At 39.2% G+C, this 13,498-nt stretch overlaps 1 protein-coding gene and 1 long non-coding RNA gene across 2 annotated transcripts in view; one reads left to right on the top strand and one right to left on the bottom strand.

Annotated features, from left to right (window-relative positions):
• The window catches only part of GABBR2 (gamma-aminobutyric acid type B receptor subunit 2), a 439,280-nt gene that overhangs the window by 261,366 nt on the left and 164,416 nt on the right, over positions 1–13,498 (top strand). Inside the window, exon 9 of the mRNA XM_072998474.2 lies at positions 7,690–7,770. Coding sequence (XP_072854575.2) covers positions 7,690–7,770 — 81 coding nt within the window. The remainder of the gene's footprint in view (positions 1–7,689; positions 7,771–13,498) is intronic.
• LOC144588603 (uncharacterized) overlaps positions 10,700–13,498 on the bottom strand; it is a 172,460-nt gene continuing 169,661 nt past the window's right edge. Inside the window, exon 2 of the long non-coding RNA XR_013544223.1 lies at positions 10,700–10,758. This is a non-coding gene — a long non-coding RNA (uncharacterized LOC144588603). The remainder of the gene's footprint in view (positions 10,759–13,498) is intronic.

Genomic DNA, 13,498 nt, shown 5'->3' with positions numbered 1-13,498 from the left:
TCATGTTGGTCGCTTCGATGACACTGTCCAACCATTTAATCCTCTGTTGTCCCCTCCTCCTTTTGCCCTCACACTTTCCCAACATCAGGGTCTTTTCCAGGGAGTCTTCTCTTCTCATGAGAGGGCCAAAGTATTGGATCTGTCCTTCCAGTGAGCACTCAGGGTTGATTTCCTTCAAAATGGATAGGTTTGTTCTCCTTGCAGTCCAGGGGACTCTCAAGAGTCTCCTCCAGCACCACAATTCAAAAGCATCAATTCTTTGATGGTCAGCCTTCTTTATGGACCAGCTCTCACTTCCATACATCACTACTGGAAAAACCATAGCTCTGACTATGTGGACCTTTGTCGGCAAGGTGATGTCTCTGCTTTTTAAGATGCTCTCGAGGTTTCTCATCGCTTTCCTTCCAAGAAGCAAGCTGCTGTTCAGTGATCACTCCATGATATTCTGCAATGATCATGGAGCCCAAGAAGGTAAAATCTGTCACTGCCTCCATAACTTCCCCTTCTATTTCCCATGAGGTGATGAGACCAGTGGCCATGATCTTAATTTTTTTGATGTTGAGCTTCAGACCATTTCCGGTGCTCTACTCTTTTACCCTCATTAAGAGGTTCCTTCATTCCTCCTCACTTTCTGCCATCAGAGTGGTATCATCTACATATCGGAGGTTGTTGGTATTTCTTCTGGCAATCTCAATTCCAGCTTGGGATTTGTCCAGTCCAACCTTTCGCATGATGTATTCTGCATATAAGTAAAATAAGCAGGGGGACAATATACAGCCTTGCCATACTCCTTTCCCAATTTTGAACGAATCAGTTGTTCCATATCCAGTTCTAACTGTTGCTTCCTTTCTACATATAGATTTCTCAGTAGATAGATAAAGTGGTCAGGCACTCCCATTTCTTTAACAACTTGCCATAGTTTGTTGTGGTCAACACAGTCAAAGGCTTTTGCGTAGTCAATGAAGCAGAAGTAGATGTTTTTCTGGAACTCTCTGGCTTTCTCCATAATCCAGCACATGTTAGCAATTTGGTCTCTAGTTCCTCTGCCCCTTCAAAATCCAGCTTGTACTTCTGGGAGTTCTCAGTCCACATACTGCTAAAGCCTACCTTGTAGGATTTTGAGCATAACCTTGCTAGCGTGTGAAATGAGTGCAATTGTATGGTAGTTGGAGCATTCTTTGGCACTGCCCCTTTTTAGGACTGGGATGTGGACTGATCTTTTTCCAGCAAAAATTCCACTGCTGAGTTTTCCATTGATGATGATAAAAAAAATAGTGCACTGCTCTTTTGATGTTGGACTGCAGCACCAGGGTGGGTGACATGACCTTTAGTCTGGTTTGTCCCTTTTTGCACATCACACACAGAATGATGAAAGTGGTAGGAAACCACCACCACCCAACTCGGAAGTCTCTATCAAACACGTCATTGGTAGCACCACTTTGGAAGCCATTGATGATGATTAAATCCTTTGCGAGCTAGCAAAAATTTAATGCAACTTGCTAGGCACATTGGACACCTTACTACTCCCTATACCACCCCATGGCTGGTATGCAATGTGTTCCAGCATAAATAGTGGATATCTTTATTAAATTTGGTGCATCCTGCTAGTTCGGTACACAGCCTGTGTAGATTCAATAAGATTTTGAATTCAAGTAATGTATCATTTCCTTCCTTTCAAATCAACAAAGCAGTGTTAGAAGTCTGGGACCACCTGAGCTATGGCAAAATATAAGTGAGTCCTGCTATTTTCAGGGGCCACATGGAAGTCAAAGTCTGCGTGTCATCCCACTGGTTAAGCACTCTGAGACTGGTGGGTAACAAAAGAAGGTTGACTGATTTTGCTTCAGGAGTTAACCTGCAGCACCCTAAGTGTGAAAGATCATAGGATCTGACACATGGACCTGTCCCTTCTTGTCTGTTAGACAGAAATGCTGGGCAGAGGCTATTTTGCTCCTAATTTTTACATATTGTAAATTCCTTAATCCAGTTGGCTAGAGCCAGAAATAGTTCTTCAGCAGAATTATTCTGTGGTTCTATGTTTCTGCCTGCTGCTGCTCATCCATCAAACACCCTCTCATAACTAATCCTTTTGATCACAAGAATCTTCTCTTCTAAATCCGTCATCTGCACTTATTTAATCTTTGATGCCAGTGGGAAATCAACAATGGCAAAGTTGCTGTTGGAGAGGGTAAGGAATAGCTAATTTTATTTACAGATGAAAAGAGCTGTGTTGTGCAAAGCTGTTGAATTGTGAAAAGACAACAGATACGTAAACCCATTAAGGCAATATCATTTTTAATGTCTCCTATGTAACGTCCCATTTTGATTTTCATTTTCCAAGATATACTTTTTATTGCTTCAATACTAATGTTAAGTTTCTCTAGCTCTGATGCCAGGCTATTTTAAAGTCTTGATCCAGCGATAAATGCAGTTTTTTTAAAGTGTCATTCTCCTTTCAACAGCAGATATTACACTCTAGGAAAGTACTTATTTTTGTACAGTATTTGGTGCAGGAGCTTTAGAGGGCAGCATTAAAGCCCTGTGCGCATTTGATTATTACTTTGTAGGACAGTGTATGTCACATTGCTGCAGTTCTCAGAGGACCTCTGAGTGCAGAGTTGTGCGTTTGTTCTCCAATATTCTCAAATAAACCCAGAAGAGGAGTTGCTTCTGGCCGAGTCTGTTTATAACCAAACTATTCGGGTTCATGTGTCTCTGCCTAGTTTCTTGGGATTGATGCTATGAAATAGGCAGTAGTTTAGCAAGAAGAACAAGGTCCATAATTCAGCAGGTCTTTGGAAAGGAAAATGACTGCAGTACCAATGGAAACTGCAATCTCCAGCAAGAAGTTGAAAGAGCCTGTCTGCCTCTGTGATGAAGCTGTTCTTTATTATACCTTTCTTATGGACAGAAGTGAGCTTGTTAGGCAGTCAGTTCTATGACCTGCCTTGCCTGAAAAGCTAAAATGCACATGTATTGTTATGCTTACTTCACTTCTCTGACCTTTGAGAAGTTTGAGAGGTGATGTGAGTTAATTAGGTTGTCTCTTTTGGGAGAAGTTTATGGTGTTTCCTAAAATGCTTGTCTATTTGTCTGTCTGTCTATTTACAAATATAATGGCTGCATGTATGTGGAGGCGAACAGATTGAACACTGCAACAGAGAGCAGACTTCTCTGCCCAAATAATAGTTTTCTCTGAGCTTGCAAAGGCCACTAATTTAGTTCTCTGTAGAACCTGTTGAAGCATATGGGACAGAGAATTAACCTAAAGAGATGGAAGAGAAGAGGTGACTTCACATGGAAAACATACCGTATCCCATGTGTGGTCAAACTATGAGTTTATTTAATGGCATAATGAGGCTGAGAGTTTTATTTTTCATCCTCTTCCACACGGAGTTCACCATTTTCTCCATTGCAATATCTTGGAGCAAAGTTTTTGTTGTTGTTTTGAAAAACAAAATTTATTGTCGTTCTGAAAAAAATGTTAATGACATTTATTTGACTTTCCAAGAACTACCATAACAAAGAAGTTGACATTGTTATTGAGCCATCCACCATGATCACAAGATTCCTTTTCAGGTCTTTTGCTAACAACTCACTGTTCCCTCAGTGTTTATGTATTAAAATTTACTCATTTGTTCCAACATGCAGTATTTGCACATACTTAAACTGAACCACATTTGCCAACATGCTGCCTGTTCACACATTATGGTTTTGATCCATTGGCCTTTTCCCCTGGTCTGTATACCCAAGCCAGCCAAGTTGTCATAACACATAGGATGAAAATTACTAACATGCCCCTTCTTATCCTTAGCAGTCCAAATACAATCAAAATAATTTTGACCATTAACATGTTGCCGCCCTTTCTTCACATCCAAAAATTGCCATCTGAGGCAGTTACCTCACCTTTTACAATGATAGGAACAGCCTTGGGAGGAGAAGAAAAACAGTGTTTCATGTTCAGCAGCATAGCTCTTGCAAATGCGGAGAAGGAACACATTAGAAAGTAGGCAATCTGTCATGTTGTATAATCCAGCTGACAGAAACATTTGATTCTAATTTCTCCATTGGCTTTCAACAGTGCTTAATTTCTGGCCAGATTGTGGCCATGCTATTAAAGTGAAAAATTCACATATGCCTTTCAAACTGATTTTCAGTATTACATTTATTTTCAGAAGAGTAATGTGTGATTCCAGTTTGAACTTGCAGAAGTCTGTTAAAATTTTCTCTCCATTCCCAGCTAATACTAGGTAGAATAGGTACTTCGTTGCCATAAATGCTGCCTCCCCATCACTGTGTCATGCCTGACAGCTTTGCCATCTTTATCTAATAACTAGTGCACGGATGGAACTTTATTTAGTCCTGAGATGCTTAAAAATTCTTATTATGTTTTATTCTACTTTATTCCACAGATGTCTCACTGATATCTTTAATTCCTCTTATCAGTTGTCTGGCAGGAAGGAACTGTACTTTTACCCATTTTTATCATGCATAATTTTCCCCCTTTATAGTCCTTTTAATAGATCATTTTGGGGGGTGGTGGTTCTTAGCTAGAGTGATTTAAGATATTGATAATATTTGTTAAGTCTCAGTTTTATCAGGTAGAAGATGTTATATGCCCCTTAAACATTCTCCTTCTCACCTGGATCCTGGGTCCTTCTGTTAGCTGCAGAACAATCCCACCTGAAGCACATATTCATTGCAGCAACATAAACATATCATCATCATCATCAATCAGTCAGTCAGTCTAACAGTAACATTAGGCTGTCAAGTTGGAAGTAAAAAAAAATACCATTCCAAAATAAACATTTCTGCATTCTTGAGGGTCATTCTGAATCTTTGCTTGTTAGAGTTGGTTTTTGGAAATGAAAAGTGAATATTTTCATATTTTTTGTATGTAATGAGTCTGCTTAGTTTACTAAAGAGATAAACAGATAAAGTGTGTGTGCATAGCTAGCAAACATTTAGAGATGATTTGCTTGTTTGGATTAAAATCTCTGATAATATATATCTGTTACAGTAGGACACTATGCAAGGCCAGATAATGTTCAAGCAAAATAGGGAAATTTTGATTAACAGCAAGTATAATTGTTTAGAAATTGATTCTAGACTAGCACCCTAATGTCAGCAATAGTATGATGTTGACAGATAAAAGCCAATCTTACTACAGTGGTGCTTCGCATAACGAATGCACCGTTTAACGACGAATTCACATAGCGATCTATTTTTTTTTTTATCGCTAATGCGACCGCATTGCAATGGTTAGATAGGGCAAAAATCACATTGCGATGATCGGTAAGCATTTCGCTTACTGATCTTCGTATTGCGATGTTCCTAGAACAGCTGATCGGTGGTTCCAAAATGGCCGCCAGATGCCCAAAATGGCCACCGCTTACCGAGGGCACGAAAATGGTGGCGCTATGGAGGAACTTCGCTCAACGGTGAGTTTGGGCCCCATAGGAATGCATTAAACCAAGTTTAATGTGTTCCTGTGGGTTTTTTCGATCTGTTTAGCGATGTTTCCTCATAGCAACGATTAATCCGGAATGGATTAACGTCGCTATACGGGGCACCACTGTAATAGATAAACCTCAGTTTGTTGATAGAAGAAGATCATATAAGCATGGCACATTTTAGATAGAGAGAGGAGGAGAGAAGAAATTGACAATATGGCCTACAACTCATGATTCTGATGCTGGCATAGATAAGATACCCTCAATGTTGTGTTCCTAATGTGAGTCAACATTGCTTAAGAATATATATTACATTTAGACATATATGCTTAACAATTTAGAATATAGCTGAAAATATCTTTTTCTTATTTTACTCTTTATGGTTATAAGTGAAGATGGGGGTATTCCTATTCGTATATGAATATCCCACCACAGGTGGAAATAACGAGGGTCCACTCACCATTCTGCTGCTGATGCCAGCTCGATGGAGCCTTCCTATCGCAGCGTTGTCCGCAATGGATTAGCCACTCTGCAACCTCACAGAGAGGCTCATCATCCCGCCTCCTGCCAGGAATGGCTAATTTATTGTGGACAATGGCGCAATGGTAAGTTATTTCCAGCTGTGGGGGGAATATTCATATTTATATATGAATATGAATACCCCAAGCTCTAGTTCTAAGTGTTTATATTTTTAGAGATATTGTTTTCTTGTATATGAAATATGGATTGAATAAAAGCATATAAAATAGCATGAGTTTGTCTGGTTCATTTTTCCCCCTCAGAAATAGTAGAATTAAAAGAAAAAAAAGTCTGAAGAGAGAATTGCTTCACCATGCATGATATACAACTTGCATGCTAAACAACAATGCCTTGAGGAAGGATAAAGCATTCATATAATGATACTCAGAAAAAAATTATATTTTAAGGCACTGAGTGCTATCAATCTGCATTCCACATGAACAATAAAAGTGTCCTTTTATGGAGAGGAATATCTGCCATGAAAGGAAGGGCTTTCTTTTTCTCTCTCAGAGTTTACATGGCAGCAAGCTGCCTCAGAGAGCTGAGGAAGGACTTAAAGAAGGTTGAGACCATAACTTGACACACTCACGTTCAGTGCTTTTCGCTGATGAATCAAGTCACCACAATCACTGATATACCCTCTATTTATAGAAGGACCTTCCTGGATAATTTTAATGCCCACATATAGGAAGGAATGCATGTATGCTTTATGGAACAGAGACTTAGACTATTAGTAGCATTCGAGAAAGCTCAATCACTTTTATCTTACCTGTCTTCAGAGAATTCTCAACATCAAAGGGCAGGATAAAATCCCTGCCAATGAAAACCTGGAATACAAATGACAAGCATCCTTACAATTTTGAAACAAAGACTTCAGTGAGCTGGCCATGTCGGATGACTGTCTCCTGAAGTGTATATTCTATAAAGAACTTGCTGCGGGTGCTCGATTGTGTGATAGACAAAAGAAACAATTCAAGGATTCACTGAAGAAATTTAATATTGACAGTATCAATTGGATGCTTTCATTCAAGACTGAAATTTCTGGCAAAATGCCATCAAACAAAGCGCTAAAAATTTTGAAATAAAAAGAATCAAGGATGCAGAAAGAAAGGAAGGAGTTAGAAAGCAAGGATGTAACATCTCAGGAGCCCTGCTCCAACTGTTCTCATATATATATTCTTATATATATTTGTAAATGGGGCAACAATCTCTCTCTCCCTGTGTGCTCACACACATAAATGTGTGAGGATACACATACACACTGTGTATGTACATTCATCTTCTTTGACTTATATATATATATATGAGAGTCAAAGAAGATGAATATACATACACAGTGTGTACGTATATCCTCACATATATATGTGTGAGAGAGATTGTTGCCCCATTTACAAATAAACAGAAATCCAGGAGTTTAGTGTAGTTGTGGCTGGGCATCCGTGTGTCATTTCTTTTCCCTCCCTGAAACATCAAAGACAAATTATCTTGCCAATTGGTATCATTATTGTATTCGTATTGCCACTAAGCAACATGGTATTGATAATGCTTTAAAATCTTGCCACAATTCAAGTTCTATATAGTTGTGAGTCCTTTCATATGTTACCTTGCCTGTGAGTACTGTAACAACAGGAGAGGCAGACAGGTAACTATAGTAGCTATTGGAAAAGAGGAGCTTGTGAGCTGACATAAACAATCCCATTTCTTTGTTTCCCTGCAGACAAAAAGGAAGTGAAGGTGGGAGAATTTAATGCCATACTTGATTCGCTGGAAATTATCAACAACTCCATCAAATTCCAAGGTAAGATGGGAAGGTGGAAGGTGGTACAGGAATGGTGTTGCAGAGTTCTGTATGATTTTTGGATCATACACAATGCAGCAAATTCAAATTTTTCAGTGCTGTGGCTGGGCCAAACAAGCTGATGGAATCCACTGATTGTGGTTTATAGTGTGCCTTATAAACAGGAAAAGTTCTGCCCACCCACCTGTCCCAAGTGATATGACAAAAATAAGAAGTGGTCAGAAAGTTACTCAAGAAATGGCCATTATTGTTTTCCCCCTTCAGTAGTTGTTCTTGGTCTTTGTCTCCCATAAACACTGCCTTGATCTTGTAGGTATCCTCCTCCACCACCACCATCACCACCCCTTCCCTTTCTCTCTCAAAGATCCATCTAAGAACACCACCACCCCAGTTTGAAGGCAGGGCTAGTATTCTGAATTCAGCAGGCAAGGACATATTTGGGACAGGAAGAGGGACATTTCTAGGGCTGTATTCGCGAAGGCTTTCACGGCCGGGATCTAATGGCTGTTGTGGGTTTTTCGGGCCAAGAAGCCCGAAAAACCCACAACAACCATTTCTAGAGCTCATCAGAACTGTGTTTTACCTGAATTTCAAATCTTTTCTTTACCCTTTCTACCTCTTCCTTCCTATTCCCCCAGTATGTATTTGAAGCTCAGACACACTAAGTATATTTAGTTGTGTGCCACTTTCCTATCACCAGGATGCTGTTTGTCAGAAATCTGTACCTATGGCCATGATGGACTCCAGCATTCAAAGAACAATTTAAATTGTCCTGTTTTTGTAAATGAGTATCTTCATTTATATAAAATTGCAAGCTGTGTACTATTCTGGGATATTACTTTGTAATACATTGCCAGTACTCATTAGTAGAAACATGACTTGTCGTATCACTCATTGCTAAGATTTATTTATTTATTTATTTATTTATTTATTTATTTATTTATTTATTTATTTATTTACTTACTTACTTACTTACTTACTTACTTACTTACTTACTTACTTACTTACTTACTTACTTACTTACTTACTTACTTACTTACTTACTTACTTATTTAACATATGCCACCCACACTACCCAAAGGTCTCTGGGCGGCTTACAACAATTAAAATACAATAAAAAGACAAAATAATTAAAATACAATTAAAATATATCCTCTAAAAATTGCCATCGGACCCACAGCTGATATTATTTCAGTTAAAAGCCTTCTGGAACAGGAAGGTTTTGACCTGGCACTGAAATGTCAACAGCGCTGGCGCCAGACGAATCTCAGTCGAGAGGGCGTTCCATAGTCTGGGGGCAGCTGCCGAAAAGGCCCTTTGTCTACAAGCCATCTCTCTTACCTCCTGGAGGGATGGCTCTTTCAAAAGGGCCCCCTGGCTAGATCTTAACTGACAGGTAGGTTTATTTATTTATTTGATTTTTATCCTGCCCATTTAGACAACATCTACTCTGGGTGGCTGGCAGTAAAATATCATAAAAACAATTTAAATATGACAGGTTGTGGATTAGGTAAAATCAGAAATCTTTGAAAGAATCTTGTGCAATTCAATTATTTTTTGTAGCTATAAAAAGACAACAGTAGAGAAAGGCTATATATGTCAGGACTGCTATCCCAACATATCTAGAAGGTATCAGCTGAAGGAAGCCTGATGTTACATTGTTGAGGTGACTGCAAACGAAGTAACTTCCTTAGTGGCAGGAGACCTATTAATAACCCTGTACATTTCCTGAGGCTGGGCTTGTTTTTCTAGCTGCAGAAGTAAAATTTCAAGTATACAAAACTATCTGCATGAAGCTGTCTTAATGCCACTAAGAACTGAGCTCTTAATGCAGTTTTGCCAAAACTAAATGAGTTTTAGGCTTTTACCTCTCAACGCCCCATTTTTCACCAGTCACTTTATTTGCCCTCCCTATCTTGTCTTGTGAGACATAAGACCCTAACCAAGCCTAGTTGTACACAACTGAAGCGTAACGGAGAAGTAGGGGAACAGTCACAAGGGGCTGTACTGCCATATCAAGGCTCTCGACAGAGGCAGGGAACCATGTTTTCTAGGAGCCAACTTGGCAATCAATGAAAACGTCATGATTTGGTATACTCAGCCATAATTTACACCATTCTCCTACCTAAACGCTTTCCCCCCTATGGATTCTGAATTTGTGTGATACATTTTGTTTAGCAGACTGTGCAGTTCAGCAAATGAATGCCTGGTTTGTTTGTACAGGATTGCACCCTCAAGGAAGTTCTGAAATGCCTGTTGAATTGTATTTTCCACATGACCCTTGGAAAAATTATATCAGAGGCTGAAAGAGAAAACGTAATAGGCTTTCCTGTCATCTGCTTCTGTGGACAGGATGTCTTGGGAGGTTGTGTATTCTGCTGAAAAACCAATCCTTAAAGAATAACCAAGCATGTATTCTCTCTCTCAACTGAATTTTTATTCAGGTGTACTGTAGGCATATTACAATAGTTTTAATTTTTTTTACTGTAATGCAGTGGTTCTTAACCTTTTTGAAAGAAACGCCCCCTTGAGCCATTGAGGAAGTTATCATCGCCCCCCTCTTATTTCTTATTATATCTTATTTGCTTGCTTGCTTGCTTGTTTGTTTATTTAAGACACTTAAATCCAATGACCCCTGAAAACAAAATTCAATTCCAAGAAAATGAAATGCCCCCAAAAAGTAACATTTAATGATTTAGTTGCAAGCGAATTTTAAGACTCAAAAAGAAATATAAAAAGGGCATAAAATGCAGGAACTAAACATTTCAAGACGAAAACTCTGAAACTAAATTAAGATAGGAGGAAAATATATATTCATGCACACTGTAAAAAGGCTGCAGCCATCTTCACAGGTTTGGCTTGCTCCAGCGCCCCCTACCACCCCCCTTCTGCTCCAGCGCCCCCACGCCGCCCCTTTTCGTTCTACCGCCCCCCTGAAAAATGAAATCGCCCCCTGGGGGGCATTATCGCCCAGGTTAAGAACCACTGCTGTAATGTACATTGAAAATGCAAAAAAAAAAGAACCACAAATCTCCCCAAATGATACGCATAAAACTTTTTTGTAGTAACTACTAAATGCAAAAACAAAAGCAAATCTGTTGCTATCAATTGTTACATTTTTAAAAGCGACAACATGGATAATCTCATTGCCCCAAAAAGAACAAATTCCAGGTAATCCAGTCAGTTGTAATTTATTGCTTCCACAAACAATGCTAATCATGGCTGAGTATAGTCCTGAGTATATTTACATATTGGTCAACACCCTTTTGTTACAGAATTAATTATATATATAAAATTTAGGCTGCAGTCCTAAGCATAGATAGATAGATAGATAGATAGATAGATAGATAGATAGATAGATAGATATAGATATAGATATAGATATAGATATAGATAGATAGATAGATAGATAGATAGATAGATAGATAGATAGATAGATAGATAGATAGATAGATAGATAGATAGATAGATGCTTAGGATTGCAGCCTAAATTTTAATGCACATACTTTCATGTATTTTTCTCATTAATTCAAAAGTTTATACACCCAGGAAGAGATATAAATGTGAAGAAATGGGAATTCTAGTAACTCAAAATAACATTTAAAAAAATCCCTGAAATCTCTCCCAAGGGCAGGAACAAAACAAGGGTAACTGCTTAGGAAGGATTGGAAAACAGGCATCAGTCCTGCTAAATAGGGGGAAGCTGAAGTATAGGAATTAAGCACTTGTTTCTTTCCTTTCACTGTAGTCTGAGAACAGCATTCAATGACTTGTGTGTTTTTAAAGCTTATGGTGATGCTCCCATGTTACTACTAAACCTTGCTCTTTGTTTGACCACATCTGTGTACTTTCGTCATGACTGCCAGTCTCCTGTTTATTCACTCTTTTGGCAAGCTTCCATTCCACCTTCCCATCTGTAAGATGCCCAGAATACCTAATCATATAAATTGGGTAGAAAACAAATCAAACAAGGAAAAATACACATAGTTCAGCACAAACAAGGGCAGTAGATAAAATACCAAAACAAATTGATTAGTTGAATTAAATGCTTGTTAGGGTAAATATGTCTTGAGAATGCAATGAAAACAATAAGGGAATCATGTCAGGGGGGCATTACCTGATTACTAGAAGTAGGGCCATGCTACTATCATGCTCCCAACATTAGACGTATTATTCTCCAGGTATGGTATGCCTCAGTGCTACTGATGGATACAGTTTCTCAATGCAGATTATCTACTATACTTGTTTGCAGATCCCTAAGAACAGGTCTGATTGTATTGCTTCTTATTTCCCTTTTATTACTCAACTGTAATAAAAGCATATTTGATTTATTTCATAGCTTCTGAAAATTCATCAGTGTTGGAACACACACACACACCAAATTCCTATTTTGACTAAAGAGAAATCATGGAACTTGAAGTTCCTTGAGGGCAGAAGTATACCAAATATGTTTACCTCCTAATAATGAACCTCTGGGGATTATGCTTGTGTTTTATCAAGCTGGTGTCCTTAAAAATATAAAACTAACTTGGTTGTTGCTATGAAAAGTTGTTCATCATGAAAAAAACAACATGAGAACAGAATGTGTCCAAGTCAGAATGGATGAACAATAATCTAATTATATTTCTTCTTCGTGGCCTCTGTGAATGCACACAAATGGGTTCTTCTGCGCCTGTGCAGGACATGTTGGAAGTTTCTAGAGCTTAAAACATGTGATTAGTAGGACGTTCCTCTGTGGAGTGCATGCTCTGCCCACCCAAGGTCCTCTCAGTTCCTTTTAGCTGCCGTATAGGTTAGACCTATATTGGACCACTAGAGCAACTTTTTTCAAATCAATAGTCTGTACCTCACCCGTTTTTCTCGTCTACCTTTCTGTTTTTAATCAATGTTCTCCTGTGAGTTATTTTTCTTTTACCCATTGAGTTTTATCCCTTTTTATTCGCTCCTTCACTCCCCAACCTATTCTCCCCTCCCCCGCCCTTCCCCTTTCCTTCCCGCCTTTTATGGTTTCTCCAGCGCCATTCAAGTGGTGTGTGGTCTGCACTAATAAGATCCCACAATTGGATGGACACGATTGCTGTCTTTTCTGTTTGGGTGAAGAGCACCAGACGCAATCTTGTTCTGCGTGCAAGAGGCTCACTAAACCAGCCTTGAAACTTTGGCTTCAGAGACTTAGATCTCATCTCTGGGAGAAATCGCTTCACCCTCCATCCACATTGATGGAACTTAACTCATCACCGGTTCCACTCTCCGAGCCATCCAAGTCGATGTTGAACCCACCGCCGCCATCACCAGGGCAAAAGGAGCAATCAAAATTGACATTGAGACCGAAGTTGGTATCGACATTGAAAGCCTCTGCTTCCCAGGCTAAAAGCTCTCCTAAAAGAAAAAAAGGAAAAGAGCAAGCCCAAAAAATCTAAAAAACTCTCCAAGACTCTCCGCGTGGAGCAACCTCCTCCATATCTGCCTTCTCCAATCTTGGAAGACTCATCCAGGGACACTCATGATTCTCTTTTCCTGAGAAATGAGCACTCTATACCTCTTGTGCAGTAACCCTGCTCCCACTGGAGTGATGATCACTCCAGCCAGGCCTCTGCCCATTCTAGTCCTGTATTATCAGGACGGGCGATACTGATACTACTTTCTGATTCTGATTCTCCCTGACAATCTCCCAGAAAACACACATCTAAGCGGAGACACCTCTCTCCACTTTCTGATCCTTGATATA

Source organism: Pogona vitticeps, chromosome 4, assembly GCF_051106095.1.
Source record: "Pogona vitticeps strain Pit_001003342236 chromosome 4, PviZW2.1, whole genome shotgun sequence".
NCBI lineage: Eukaryota > Metazoa > Chordata > Lepidosauria > Squamata > Agamidae > Pogona > Pogona vitticeps.
Note: the sequence above shows the minus strand (reverse complement) of the source record. Positions and strands in the feature narration are given on the sequence as shown.